The following is a 16477-nucleotide window of genomic DNA, read 5'->3' on the forward strand; positions in this document are numbered from 1 at the left end:
TTATCTTTTGTTTTAACGTGCTTTAAATTTTGTGGTTTTCCTTTTCTCAAATTCTTTAGTACTTTGTAGAACAGATTTTCTGCTGTCTTGTTCTAGTTTTCTACCAAATTTATCGCAGGATAGTTGTTCTGCCTGTTTGATAATCCTTTTTGCTATAGTTCGTTGGTTTTTGTGTTCCCCATAACTTAGTTTTTTTCTATTTCTTAGTTACTGTTTCTTCTTAATTATAACTTGATTTTTTATTTTTAAATTCCATCATCTAGTTTGTTTCTTGTTTTCACCTATTACAATAACTCCACACATTTTTTTGGCTGTTGATAGGTTAATTTCTTTAAACATATACATTTTTCCACTTTACGCATTTTTGTTTCTGCTTCTAGCTTTTTCTTAAATTTATGTGCAACATCTACTTCTTGCAATTTATATGATCTGCTGATGACTCCTTTCGATTTTCTAGCGAGTATTTTTGTGTGTGGATTTTCTTATCGTTCAATGTTCATTCGTAATTAGCTACTAACAAATAGAGGTAAGGTACATTTTTGGTCCGACTTTAACATCTACAATCTCCTTTTTGAATGTTCTGTTTATGAGTACATAGTCTATTATGGATTTTTCGTTTCTACTTTTTATATCTCTTGTACATTTATCTGTCTTAGTGCTTGTAAAATGAATTAGCATCTATTAGATTGTTCTCCACACAAAATTATATTAATTGTTACCATTATTGTTTCTGTGGTTTTCTGCATATGGTTCGATTATATTGAAGGCTTCGTTTGTTTTTCCCAAAATTCATCCTTTATTTTTGATAATTCATCCTCCCTGGACTAGGTTTTTACTAATGTTGTATTAATTTGAAATAGACTTATTTCAACTTTCAAAATCTTTTCTGATACAAATTCCCACGTTTTATATTATTTATATGTTGTTCATTTATTGAACATCCCCTCTGCTGCGCTCCACTATGTGTTGTATTATCTTGTCCGTTTCCATTAACTTTTTCTTTATCATTAATTTGCTATCCTTGCTTGGATCCTTATATGTACAGCTTAACAGAAACAGCTTCACCCATGAGATTTCAAGGGAATGGCACCGGAGCAGAAGATACCAAGGAAGTGCATTAGGAACGAAGGAGATGCAGTTTGCCGCTTAATATTGGTGTTGTTTTTCAAATCGGACTATTATTGTATAGTAACCGACAGAATTTCGATTTCGGTTTCGGCAAGTTTCAGCAAAAAAAATCAAGTTTCGGCGCCAGTTTTGGTTTAGTCAAAAAATCTACCGAACTTTCGGCCGCACCGAAACTCTACATTCGTTAACTATCGCGCGTCGCTAGGTGCTTTTCTTAGTGTACAATATGAGAATATTTAATTAGCAATGGTAAAGTAAATTATTGATTAGGTAATCATACATTACTAACTGCAATTAAAAGATTTCAATGAATGTTAAATTTAGTCTCAATAATGTTGTGATTATAAACCCAATTGAAATACTCAATTAATGAGGTTCTTTTGCATAATGTAAGTATTGATTATTGACAAATTTTTGTTCTAAGAACTACTCATTAACATATTCGTTAATTTTTGGTGAGGTATTATGTCAAAAAAGCAAAAAAAGAAATATTTCCATTTTTGTTAATAGAAAAATTTTATTTTACTTCCTATAAATAAGCTGCAGCTAAACATAAAATGTCCTCCTTGTTCGAGGGATATCGGTCTAATAGATTCCGAAAAAAAAAGTTTTTTACAATTTTTCATTATTTTCTTGTCAGACGAAAAAATTAATTCATGGAAATAAAATTTTGTGTGTAGACTCGCGAATGGTACTTACAGAACATACCTGAAAGTCAAAATATTTAGAGCGGGAGCATTTTTCATATGCTTATCCGGCTTTGCACCTTAGCAGTGTATCACTACTTCTCGTCTCTAATCGAAAGGGTGTACAATTGCCGGACTGAGTTAGTCTATTGATAGGCTTGGGTCGTCGATTGGTTAATATAAATGGAGGCTAATTTGGATAACTGTTACTTGCAGTAATTCAGATAGAAATTTGTGATAAAATACAAATATAAGAAGTGGTTGAAACAAAATACAGCTATTAACAAATGGAAATAGTTCAAAAATTTCGGTTAGTAAAACAATTTCGACAGGCTCGAGAAAGTTCCCGAAAGGAAGCAAGGGAGTATTTAAAGGAAGAGACGATCGCCGAGTAGAGTAGAAATAAATAGACCGTTGCAGAAGTGAATCAAGAAATAAATTGACAGTTATAGAAGTGAAATAATTACCCATGCTAGTAATAATTTAATATTGTTTTTAAGTCCTTTAATAATAATTAGTGTAAATAAATAGTTTTTGTCGTTGTCGTTGTTTTAAAAGTTAAGCTGTTAAACCCACGAACATTACAATACTAAGGTATTGTAACGCAATCAAGCACTTTCCTCACTATTTCCAAATTTTATTTAACGATTTGCACTTTGTAATTAACATTACTATTGTTAATTCATCATTATTTCAACACCTTGTTGCTTCTTCGATCATTCTACTATACCTTCTGTCGTCTTGTAATTCAAACTGTCTGTTTTTATAGAGGCTTGCTATGTTCTAAAATGATTCAGAATATGGCGTCTAGAAAATCTGGTCTTCTCTGTCCCTCTTAAAACTGATGGTCCCGATTAGTGACGTCGCCTCTGCAGGGAGTAAGCCAGTCAAGATGTACGATCTTCATTTTTGCCCGAGGTCTCTTATGACTTCGTCGTTCCTTCCGCCTCGATAGATTGTATAATCATATTTTGTCGCCCTCATTAAATACAGTAATATTGGCTCGTCGATCGTATGTGGTCTTCATGATCCGACCGACGGTCACATTTAAATCGCGGCTTTGTACACCTAGTATAATGAATGGCTTCTAGTCGTCCTTGTAGCTATCCCGCGTGTTCACCTGTAATTACTGGAGAGTCTCCAGGACGGTCAAACGTTATGGCCGCTGGCAACTTAATTTTTCCTAAATAATATGTTTGCCGGCGTGCTTGTAATTGTCTCATGGATTTATGGGTTATAAGGAATAAGCTATGTGTCGGTTCTAGTCAGTTTGATGTTCGTTGACGACGCTTCATAGATTGCTCTCCAGAGTGGCGTAAAATCGTTCAACCATTCCGTCAAACTGCGGTTGCAAGGACGTAGTTCTCGTTTTTGTAATTCCGATTAGTTCAGTGAGTTTCATGAACAAAAGTGATTGGAAGTTTCTGCTTTGGTCCGAATGCCATTCCAATGGAACTCCATATCGGCTAATTCAGTCATTGGAAAGCTTCTCAGCAACGGTGTGCAATTCCTGATTCGATATTGCATATATTTTGTGCCACTTGCTAAAATAATCCATGATTACCAAGAAGTATCTATTACTGGAGTATGTCACTGAGAATGGCCCTGCTGCGTCGACTGCAATTCTCTCAAATGGCGCCCCCACGTTGTACTGCATTCACACACGACTTCTTGTCTTTGTCCCTTCCACATTTTCAACATTTTGGATTTCGTTCTCTAGAGGGGTAATCTCTATTTAAATGTGCTAGTCTTCCTCAGACAAATTTACCAGTTCCTCTACATTTTCAACATGTTAGGTTCCATTCTCGCGTGTTTCAAACAGTGTCTTTCTTCACATCGATTGCCCATTTCCTAATGAGTGACATAATACTATAAAACAAACAGAATAGCTCAAAACCCCAACGCCAAAACACGACACGTAGTTGTCCAATGCACTTTTCGGTAACAAAGTTACCTTCTTCAGGGACTGAAGTGAACTAAACCGAAATGAAAACTAATCCTAATTTTTACTGATAGTTGTTAAGGTTAGGTGAACATAGCCCAATGCCAACAAGGTTGATGTTCAATGAACCTTAACACTCATAAAGGTAATTAAACTAGACTAAATAGCGGTAGGCTAACCTCAGGAAGCGCTTCACATCGAACTCATGTTATTGAAGTCTTCTACCTGCTTGATTACGGCTTTTCAGTTGCGTGTGATGTACCTACTGTTTATGTCTATAGCCGTACCTAATTTATAGGCGGTTGATATGATGGTGAAAGTCATACTATTGAGATTCAGGCATTCCTAGGAGTATATACAGCGCCTCTCCTCGTAAAAAAATATCAGCTGTTGCTTTTTCCTGAAGCAGTCCATGTGTTTGAATCTGTCGCTGCTCCAAACTGCTTTAAGTAAACAAACCACAAGATCTTTCTATCAAAACTTGGAGATGTAAATTTTGCACCGGACTTGTCGATTCTCGCAATATTAGGCAGCCTTTCAATTTTTTGTTTCATTTCTTCAATTCGCGCCTCCACAATTTCTTCCATCTTCGTATCTAACCTTAACTTCTTTTTCTTCTAGCTTCCTGTTCATCCTAATCTCCCTTTCTCCTATTTTCTTTCCTTTCTCGCCCATGCATCACTTCTTGTACGTTCTTTATTTCTGCCTTCATTTCCGTCTGTATCAGTTTCATTTCATCATGTTCCTTTTCGATCTTTTTGTGTACCTTCTTCCCATTAATGCCTTTATTTGTTCCTTTATTTTTGCTTTGGTAGCTTTGGTTGTAACAGGCATGCCATTGCCTTCTAGAAAATTTAATGAAAATCTTGGATTTCAGTCAGATTGTTCTTATTCCTTCGCGAGCTTCCTAACTTGGTATACCGTGATTAGCATGGTCCTCGTATTTAATTCAGATAGATTTCATTTTCTGAGGGTACTTAAAAGGAGAATACAAGGTTAAACCAGATTTTGCAAAATGTTAAAGACGCAATTTACGCTCGCTTCGGACATTGCGAAATTCAAAGCGGTCGTCAATTTGGGTGTTTACTTTAAATCAGTAGCTATTGTATTTTTCTACATCAATGATATTGTAAATTATTTGTAAATTTTATAATTTATCGGCGACAAGAATTACATTACCCTATAATAGAAACTATAGAAACTATGTCAATGTTCACCATAAGTAAGACCTGTGTGACTGCAGTAAATACATTCAGCGTAAATTGCACTGCTTTGTGAAAAAGGAGCGTTGGCCATATTAGTACTATTGCGTTATTTGGCACAGGTGCCTTAATAGAAAAGTTATATAAAATCGTATATTCAATCACTTTTGCAACATTTTGAAACTTTCGTAGATACACTAATAAGTGTGCTTCCTAAGTTAATTTTAAATGAAATGGAAATATGTCCAAATAATTAAATATGTTGTAACGGTCGTTCTAAAATCTACTCGTTTACGTATCCATTCTGTAAAAAACTGTTTCTGTTAAATAAGGTTTCAAGGGACTTACCTGCTTAGAAACTTGTTCTGCTCCATTAGCTAAAAAATGCTTCTGCATGATGTTAGGTGCCAAAAGTTGCCTGAAATAGAAGAGATAATTAAAGATGATGCAATGATACTTAACACTTATTTTTAGCAAAATTCTTTACCTTTATTATCTATATAGTTGAAAGGTGTAACTTTTAATTTATTTGTTATCGAAAAACGATGTATATAGATAATACTCACGTGTTTAATTCCAAATCCAGTCTAAACTTATGGTTGAATGCTTTGATTAAGAGTGAAGTGCGATGAAAATGTTTTCCGGTCTGAAACAAGAAAAGTTATTATTTTTTATAATAGTGAGCTGCTTTAGCATATTTTCTTGAAAAAGGAAGCTTCATAATCAGATTCAATTTCAAAGCCGGATTTACAATATAGGCAATTTTTGGTCACCTTTTTATCTACTGAAGATAAGATCAGACAATACACAAAGAGTGCTATGGAAGTTAATAATAAATAGCGGAGATGGGTAAGTTGGACACCTCCATAGACATGGAATACTACTTACAAAGATCTTACAAGCAAGAGTTGAGAGGGGCAGAGGTAGAACTAGAAACTAAGTTAAGATGATGGTACTCTTTGTCAGTGTTGCATAGCACTTACCATTTTAATGTAGGGTATATTTTAAGAATATATATATATATATATGCAAGCGACTACATACACGAATTTAATGATCATGCCACCGTATAACTGTGAATATCGTTAGTTTATAATCATTCTTGTGGTATTATAAACTGACGAAACATTATGAACTGCAACCAATCTGCATGACTCATAATCTGTCTGGATTTATCACCAGTAAAATTGTGAACCGTTCATGACTGGTCGGTCTCGGCGGTAGCTCGTTCTATATCCATAGAGTTACGAAACAAACATAGGAGACAAATAAACAAAACTCACAGTTGATTGTTTAATATCACGTATCTCATTTACTCATTGGTGTAAAAGACACAGTTGAATATCCGTACATTGACGAAGTATTAACTTTTTGAGTAGGTTTCGAGAGTAATAAAGGATAGACTTCTTTAAAATTAATCTTTATTAATAACATTAACACAACAGAATTCTAAAACGTGGACTAGCGGTAAGAAATTAACAGAGCAAGATGATATGGTCATGTGACATGTCTGAACGGTAAAACGAGAATGTTCAACTGCTGGACTGAAAATATGAACTTGGAAAATAAAATCAATATAGAGCAAGTATAACACGTGCAAAATGCGTGTATGATAGGTGGCTTCTTAATCACAAAAGTTGCACCGCACCTTCTAATTGTCAATGGTCAGGCCACACTTGATACTTCAAAGGGATACCCATTAGCGGATTTCAAGCCGACCAAAAAATATTTACAATTCTCGTATTTAAAGTAGTTGCTAGTATCCCTATGTACATAAATGAAGAGTGAGGTGTGAGTCTAAATAACAACACATTTAAACATTCATCATACCAATTGCCACTGCGCATGGATTTATCAGAACTGTACTCTCTAGTTGCACGCGAGGTAAAGGTGTTTAAGTAACGCCTCACACTTCTTAATACATATACACTTTATTGAAAACCTATAGTTATTTTCTACTTACATATCTGAAACTCAATATTAACTTACCTACAGTAATAGCAAGAAAAGATAAAAATAATAAAAATTACACCCCTCCCAATCGTGATCCCCCCTCCATCATTTGGACTAAACCTTATATTTTTTTATTTCACCCATCACCACTCCCTCTTAATGTTCGCTTACAACTATTCAAATTTTTACTTTCCCTACAACTGCGTCAATTACGTCTACATCCTTCATTTCATTCAAATAATCCGGCACACACTCCCTGTCAATGCTCCCATAGAAAAGCCTTCATTCATTTCACAAATCTCGACTCATCAGTACTTCTTAGATCTTCTCCCCTTTCATCTTATCCTCACTATTTTTTCAACACATACCCCCATTCTTTCCCATTCATTCAATTGTTCCTAATTCAACTTTGAACCGTATAAGGCTTCATCCCTTTCTTTGTCATACCTGCTTTCTGCTTCATTTTTTAAAATTATTATTTTGCCGTTGTTATTCTCTCCCATAACCTTTTTTCTCTCTTTCCTTTTCCATCTTATCTCCTCTTTTTCCGTTCCTTATCTGCTTCTTCTTTTTCCCAAATTTCATATATTTAGTCTTACTAACATATACCTCCAAATTCTTCTTTCTTAAGTGTCTTCCCAATGTTTTCATTATATCTTTCAACGAACTATGACTTATAAATATTGGAACAACGTCGTCAACATAAAGCAAGATCCAGATTTGTTTCTGCCTATAACTACCCCTCCCTCCTTTACTTTACTAAAGTCTTTCTCTAGGTCACTTAAATATATATTAACCTTTCGTCGGTCGCAACCTTAGTATAAAGAAAACCAGTCGCAATGTATCAGAATGATACACTAAAATCTTGAGATATTCGTAGAAGGTTTAGAGCTTTTGTATAAGGTTTAACGTGTATATGTTTTATTGTTTATTCTTTTGACAATTGTTATTTGTGAAAATTATAAGTTAAAGTAATAATTTCCCAGAAAAATACCGGCAGGTATACAAAAATAATGAATTTCGACTAAAAAACTTAAATATATATTCAAAGCAACAAATAAATCATTTTCTCTTGTAATACACAGAAAATTAAGCTAGTATTTATAATCAAAATTAAAAAATAACTCAAACATAAATAGTTATTGCGCTCCTAATACAAAAATAGCCTTAGTTATCACTATTAGAGTCATCCAGCAGATGAAGCTGTGGGTAACATTCGGTACACACTGCAGTTGTGTGTTGGCCGCAGATGAAACGCTTACATTTATTGCAAGTAGTTTTGGTCAATCTAGTTATTCGTAATACGAAACACAAGACACAGCGACGGCGTTTTGTTGGAGTTGCTACATTTTTCGCCGATGGTCCAGCTTCCTCAATAGTGTTTCCTGGTGACTCAAATCTTTTAAGATCTTCAGCAAGAGGACGGGGTAATCCTTGTTTTTTTAGACCTCTTCTTTGAAGATGTGGTAAGGCTAATTCATGACCGAGCTTCCGAAGAAAACCCTGACGTCGCATACACTCCTGTCCATTACCGATAGAGATAACTTGCGCATTGATACCAGCAATGTTCAACATAGCAAAAAAAACTACCATCGGCCAACGGCGTGTGTTTCTGGCAACGTTGTAGGATGAGCAGAGTTTATCTACAACATCGACATCTGATTTGGTCTTATTATAGTATGTAATAATCTCCGGTTTTACTGCCTCTCCCGATGTTTCATCTATGGTATCATCGTAATGTTGAGAAGATACAACAACATTTCGATTCTTTTTTGGCACGTAAGAGACAATTGTGCAATCTTCTCCATAAGCAAACATGCTTGACTGTAGTGGTCGGCCCTTCACATTTAGAAGATCGACTGGCAATTCCTTTTTATTTTTTTTTACCAATGACGTTGCACCGACCTGCAAATTAACAGCCCCATCGTAAGAGAGCGCTCTCCTTTTTTCCCCGAGTATATTCTTTTTTTTTTTCAAAAGACGGTATCATCACCTTCACTACTCGTACTGGCACCTTTCATTACAGATTATTAACGCATGTAACGATTTTTTAAGAGACCAGTAGTCTGACAGTGCAAGAACTTAATAATTAAATCCCAAGAAGCTTGAATATATTAAACTAAAACCGACAGTAATGTATACGATACGCCAACTTACAGTCCTCAAAATTTTTATAAGGACAAAGGAAGGAAGAATTCGTTCTACGATTTGAACCTATGTATGACAAATGACAATCTATTAGATTTTAACTCGGTAATCAGTTTTATATCTGAGAACCAATTGTCAGCAGTAATGTTTCGCCCAGTACCATATATTGGTTGAGCTAATCTTTTAACAACATCTGTTGGTTTATTACTCAGCTCAAAGGGACCCTCAGGTTGTCTGCCAGAATATATTTCTAGGTTGTGAGTATAAAACGTGACTGCATCACATATAGCATAAATTTTCACTCCGTGCTTGGCAGGTTTGGAAGGGATATATTGTTTGAACTTACAACGCCCACGAAAAGCTTCGAGCTTTTCGTCTATTGTTACATTCTGCCCAAGTGAATAGCTACGTTTACAATTGTTGACAAAATCCTGGAAAAGACCACGAATTGCCGCTATGTTATCAATTGCTTTCCTTTCAGTTCTTGTGTGGCGGTCATCAAAACGCAAGCATCGAAGAAGAAATTTGAACCTCTTGAGACTCATAACCAGTCGAAATATTTCGACGCCATGTCCATCTGTATCCCAAAGATCTTCAAGCATCATTCTGTTAGCGTGTAATGTGCCAGAAATATATAAAAGACCTATGAAGGCTTTCAGTTCCGTAAAATCTGTATCATTTGCGTCACGTTCTCGGCCAAATCTTTCCCTTACTTCAAGACGAATGTAATGATTTGTATGCTCAACAATTGTTTGTAGCATTTTGTCGGAGAAAATATTACTCCAACATTGTATCGGTAATTTAGCTTCTCGTGCTTCATGGATTACTCCTGGAAGACGTGTGACAATATTATGTGACTCACGTCGTCGTCTCTTCGGGCGAGGATGTTTATTCCATTTGGAGGTTTTGTCTCCTCCAAGATAGAATAAATTATCGTACGAGACAGGTTCTTCATCTGTCCCGCTATCCTCAGATTCAGAACTGCCAACCCTTGTTTCTGCGGGTTCCTCTTATGCATCAGTGTCCGGTTCATCCTCAAACTCTTCCTCTTGAAAAGGATAGTCTTCAGTTACGCACAAAAAATTTTTAATCAATTCTTCATCCCGGGGATTATTTAGATTATACACACGATCCTCCATTATTCTGAATAAACCAAAACACAAAAAAAATATAAACAAAGCCTGTTAACACAACATTATAATACGCTTACCTATTAAGTCGCAATGTATCAGTATGATACACATATGCTCACAGTAACACAACCCCAGACAACAGAACGTCGATGCCACAACTGATAAAAACATAAGATCGACATAGGAAGGTACTGTGAAGGCGAGACACACCCATCTTCGTTTAGAAAAATGGCGGGGAAAATAAACGTGCTTGTACCACATTGATACACAGGCGACTGACGGAGGGTTAAACAGTTAACCTTTTTCCACCCAAAATTTCGTTGTCTCCCCACCACTTAATGATACAACCCCTCATGTTTCCCTACATATTTCCATTATTCTACCTATTAATCCTTTTTCCTTTTTGGATGAAACTTTTTTTGTAAAAAGATCGCATCTATTCTACCCCTTCTTTTTCTAAATCCCAATTGAATTTCACTTAATATTTGTGAGAACACTCCGTGTAATATATAATTCGTAGACATACGGTACATGTAAATGTACGCAAGCGACTCAGCAATTCTATCATCGCTGTCGATTGACCAAAACAAGGTCAACCGTCAAACTCGGACCAAACTTTTTAATAAATAAAGTGCATTTAATTCATGTAAATAATAATAGTATGAAAACTGTGTAAATATATTGATTAAATTAGTCTCGAAAATGGACTCATCTTCTTGTGACTAATGATCTCGCAAATAGACCATACTCACATCATCATCCAGCCTCCAGTCTCACAGATAGTCTGGAATCGGGCATCTTTATCCGTCAGCGTCACGCACGCTACATATTTTATACCCCGTTTCAATTATCATTATCCCCCTATGATTTTAGATATGATTCCTTCCATTCATTTTATACACCGCTACTCTTGTACCACATTACCACAAGGTATTTTATTATTCTCCCAAATCCCTTTAAATATCTCATACAATTTTTTGCATATTAAATCCCTAGTACACAGGTTCACACTGTTTAGTTTGACCGGCGCAAAAGATAAAAGAGCAGCACTAGGCCAGAAAAGATAGGAGACAACTCACGGTCAAACTCTCAACCGGTGAGGAGCGTACAGTCCGTACAGTACTGCACGGAAAATTTTTTATTTTATCCACTAAAATTACATTGCTCGAATGTGCTGTTATTGGTATCAATTATTAGTGAAAATGTCAACGAGATGATATGAGAAGATATTAAAGGCTTTAACGCTTGTTTTCGATTGACACTACTATTCACGATTGAACAAAATTTTTGGCAGGTACTGTACGAAAAAGTATGTTTAATGTACAAGAGTTGTGAGTATAATAAGCTCTTTTCTACCTACCTACGATTTTGCCAGTGCGCATCCAAAACATTAGAAGGGACACATCTCTAGAGAAGGCAAACGAAGTGTATGTGAAATTAATGTGAAAACTCATTTTCGATTTTCTGTTTATTACAAAATGCTTCAGGTTAATGAGGAAAAATATTTTTGTTGCTTTTGTCACATCATTGCTAGGAATCGAACCCGGAACCTTTAGCTTTACGCACCAATGCTTTAACAGCAACCACGACAAATCGAGCCTACGAGGTTACAGATCCGTCGATTCTTTTTAACGTAATTGTATACAGGGTGTCCCATTTATAATAATTAAAAAAATCATGGCTTCCTGACACAAAATACAACAAAAAAGTTTTATACAATTGTTCAATCCAATGGGAACTGAACTCGCAAATTGTCTTTGTATATTTGAACGTACAATTTGTTTCATTACGGGCCTGGGTCTAGGCGACTAACGTCGCTCAGCTGATCTAGTGTGAATGTAACAAGTACCTACCGGGAAGAAGCCGAATGCACTTCCACCTTGTAAAAAAAAAAGTAAACGTGAAAAAGAAAAGCGTACCTTTTATAAAAAATTTTGAAATTGTCCGCCATTTGCTTCAATGCAACACTGACAGCGGCGTGCCCAGTTGCTGTCAATTTTGGCCCAGATACCGGGAATATTTCGAATAATACGATAGGTATTGGTAATGTAACTCACCACCAACTGAGGGTTGAATAAGAACCCTACTAGAATGCACTATCACACTACTAATTGACCTTATTGTAATAGTCTTTTATGAAATGACCACTAAATAAATAAACTAACACTAACAAACAAGTAAATTCCACAACAATCCAAAGGGAACTGAACAACCTCTTAGAAACTACAACATTTTGTGTATTTATTCCAGTCACTTCCAGCAGTCTAATTATACGAGGTTATATCAATATTTAGTTTTTTACATTTAATGAAAATATAATTATCAACTTGGTCCTTCTGGACACATCCTTGTATTACCACACATGGGGTTAATGAGCCCTGCCAGGCAAAACTAACGTTTACCAGATCTGAATGGTCAAGGTAGGTCTGCATCTTGTCTCAGCTTTTACAACCACAACACATACACTTGTTTTTGTACACTAGTACGTTATGCTACAAACCTTTACCAAACGCTGGGTGGTGAGGGTTGTTTGTACACCGCTTCTAACTACTCCGTAGTCGTTAAAATTTCTTTTCTATTTAAAATAACGTAATACTCGACGTCATGGGCTACATTAGGTCCACTTCAGTTTACGATCAAGGGATTTTCGATTGTGATATGTACGTAGTTTTTCTAACATGTTCAGTCATCTAATGGACCTTAACGCGAGTGCATTTTCTTCGGCTGATCCGTAACTTAATACCAAACATAAATAATAACATTACCCCAAAAAACAGCTGATTCAAAAGTCAAAAGTGTTATAACATTTTATGTTCCAAATGTCCGTAGGAATCTGTGGTATAAATATTAATTATTATAACCGGGACACCTCATATATACTAAGTTACGAGAGAACAGCAACCATGACAAACGGTTCAATTCCCGACGAGGGTGTGACAACAGCAACAAAAATATTTTTCCTTATTAACCTGAGTAAGTTTGTATTGGATAGAAAATCGAAAATGAATTTTCACATTAACATTGCATATTGACCACTATTAGTAATTAAAAATGTCGAAGTATATGTGCATATTTAATGTAAAATACATATACACTACTGTCTAAAAGTGTTTGGGCATTCGTAAATTCTATCCGTTCTGTATTATTTTGCCTAAACATACGTGTTTTTTAACAAGAAGTTATAAAATAACGCATAAATATTATCACTTTGTATGTTGGGTTGGCTACACGTGACAGTGTATGTTGGGTTAACCTCACAATATTATTTATAAAGTGAATAAAGTTGATAGGATATCGTTGTTTATTAGTAACTTACTTAGGTGTGTATACTGCAAGTACTAGACTTCACGATTTTTACTGTGTTATTCAAATGTTAATAATGCTTTTTGAACTACATTGTGTTTATTCTAAAATAGAAAATTTAAACCTACATTTCCATTAATTTCTTTGTTAATTTGTGAGTGTTGTCATTATTTTCATCAAAGTCAATGTTTCTTATAGCGAAGGATTCGTTTTAATAATAAAAACGCCGAAAACCAGGCTTAAGCAACCGCAACATTGCAGCACACTTAAAGAAAGGCTCCACTACAGTCGACTATACAATATAAACCACAGGTTCCTAGTGGCATTTGGAACATAAAATCTTATAACACTTTTATTTGACCTTTGAAGCAAAAAAGGATTGTTAAAAAAAATAAGATAATTTTGACGTCGGCCCTGACAACTTGTTAATAGGTATGTAGTTTCAATGTACAGATGATATGAGTAACATCGATTGCACAAAAATTCACGATCAGTAGGTCGATGTCCCTTGTTGGAGTTTTGGTATTAGTTATAAGGCAATTTTTATTTCATTTCGGTGTTTGTTTCTTGTTTGTTTAAAGTTCTGGTATTGAAGTGATATTTACATTTTGTTGAAAGTGAAGATAGTGTTATAAAAAGTACGTATCAAAACAAAATTTAAGCTCCTATTTCCAAACCGATCCGACGGGACTTGAACCTTGACGAAACTCAAACTAGAGTGGGTGGATCGGCTTGCGAGTTTCGATGATCTAGGGAGCCGGACCATAGGTTCAACCATAATGGAGGGGTTCTTAAAGAGAAACCAGACTGAGACAAGTCCCTAAAAGAGGGCAGCAGCTCTTTTAGTACTCAGGGTGGCAGAGATCACGAGGATCGGTATGGCACTCTTATGCACAATACTGCGATGGCTGGGGTAAAGCACTCCGGACGTAAACTAGTCCCCTATTCGGATGTCCGCTCGGGGACTATCTCGGGGGATGTCATCAATAAGTGCAATAGGGATAGGTGCAATGTTTCACGAGTCGGAGCGTGGAATGTTAGAACAATGAAGCAAGTAGGAAAATTACGACAATTTAAAAATAGAGATGGACAGATTAGAATTAGATATAGTAGGTGTTAGTGAGGTCCGTTGGCTGGAGACTTCTGGAGTGGGGAATTTAGAGTTATACATACAGGATCGGTAGAAGGTAATTCATGGGTAGGAATTGTAATGCGTAGGAAAGTAGGGCAGAGTGTAGAAAGTTATTTACAAAAAATCGATAGAATAGTTATGGTTACATTAAACTCAAAGCCGGTAAGAACGGTATTAGTGCAGGTCTACATGCCTACTTCATCTTACAGTGATGAAGACGTAGAAGCAGTTTATGCAGATATAGAAGACGTGTTAAGTTGAAGGAGAAGGAGATAGTGTGGAAATAGATGAGCTTGGTTATCCCATAATAAGAGAAGAGTTCGATGTAGCAATAAAAGATTTAAAGAATAATAAGCGGCCAGGTGTAGATGGGATACAGGGGGAAATTCTAAAACATGCAGGACAAGAGGTTAGAGATCGTATGTTTGAGTTAGTTAGTCACATGTACGAAACGCGGAAAGTCCCAGAGGACTACAAACGGAACGTAGTAGTAACATTACCTAAGAAGAGGGGCGCGGATAGGTGCGAAATTAGCTTAACTTCCCATGCGTCAAAAATCTTAACTAGAATTGTACAGAGGAGGATGGAAAAAAGGGCAGAAGAACTATTAGGGGAAGATCAATTTGGGTTTAGAAGAAAAAGAGGAACGCGGGAGGCCATTCTAACTTTACGGGTAACAATAGAGAAAACGACAGAAAAAGGAAAGAGTGCGTACATAGGATTTGTAGATTTATAGAAAGCTTTTGACAATGTTAAATGGGACAAGATGTTAAATATACTTAAAAATGTAGGGATGAGTTACAAAGATAGAAGAGTGATACTTAGTTTATATAAATAGCAACAAGCAGTTATAGAGCTAGGGATGCAACGTAGGAAGGGAGTCAGACAGGGATGCACACTGTCACCGCTACTTTTTAATCTATACATCGAAGACGCCATCAACATCATTAAAGGCAGCACAACTGTAGGGATAAATGTGCAAGGGCAAAAGATTAGTATGCTTACATTTGCAGATGATATAGCAGTATCAGCATCTAGCAAGGAGGACCTAGAGATAGCATTAAATAAAATGGAAGCGGTACTGACAGATCAGTACTGTATGAAAATAAATAAAAGTAAAACTAAAATACTGATATGCAAGGGAAGAGAAAGTAGGGAAAGGGTAAATAAAAAGATAGGAGACGAAAAATTAGAAGAAGTGGCTGATTTTAGATACCTAGGAAGTCAGATAAGTCAGGATGGAAGGAGTAGTAGGGATTTAAAGCAGAGGATAGCGCAGGGTCGTGTCGCCTTTAATAAAAAGAAGTCACTTCTATGCTCGCGAACGGTTAATTTGGAAATTCGAAAAAGGTTGTTAAAGATGTATGTTTGGAGCACGGCATTGTACGGGTGCGAAACATGGACAGTGGGCGCGGCGGAAAAGAAAAGGTTAGAAGCGTTCGAAATGTAGTGTTATAGGCGGATGATGAGGATATCGTGGGTAGAAAAGGTTAGAAATGAAGAGGTATTGGAAAGAATAGGAGAACAGAGGACTCTATGGAAGTCAATAAAAAATAGCCGAGATAGTTTGGTAGGACACCTTCTCAGGCATGAAGGTCTAGTCAGAGACATATTAGAAGCAGAAACAGGAGTTAGGAGGGGTAGAGGTAGACCTAGATTAGATTACTGTTCGCAAATAGTTAAGCCCACGCTGTTCTAGTTTTAGGGAAATGCGAAGTTTAGCTCAGGATAGGAAAGAGTGGAGGTACGTGTCCAACCAGTCTTAGGACTGACAACCTTGATGATGATGATATTTGCAAAATCAAAATCATTGTTTATTAACGTATTTACATTGAAATTACTTACTTATA

The 16477-nt window shown here is 36.0% G+C and overlaps 1 protein-coding gene across 1 annotated transcript in view; it reads right to left on the bottom strand.

Moving 5' to 3' along the window:
* The window catches only part of LOC108741980 (disintegrin and metalloproteinase domain-containing protein 11), a 248754-nt gene that overhangs the window by 167448 nt on the left and 64829 nt on the right, over nucleotides 1-16477 (bottom strand). Inside the window, exons 3-4 of the mRNA XM_025976347.1 lie at nucleotides 5525-5604; nucleotides 5307-5376 (exon numbers count right to left, since the gene is read on the bottom strand). Coding sequence (XP_025832132.1) covers nucleotides 5307-5376; nucleotides 5525-5604 — 150 coding nt within the window. The remainder of the gene's footprint in view (nucleotides 1-5306; nucleotides 5377-5524; nucleotides 5605-16477) is intronic.

The sequence above is a fragment of the Agrilus planipennis genome, unplaced genomic scaffold (genome assembly GCF_000699045.2).
Source record: "Agrilus planipennis isolate EAB-ADULT unplaced genomic scaffold, Apla_2.0 scaffold284, whole genome shotgun sequence".
Taxonomy (NCBI): domain Eukaryota; kingdom Metazoa; phylum Arthropoda; class Insecta; order Coleoptera; family Buprestidae; genus Agrilus; species Agrilus planipennis.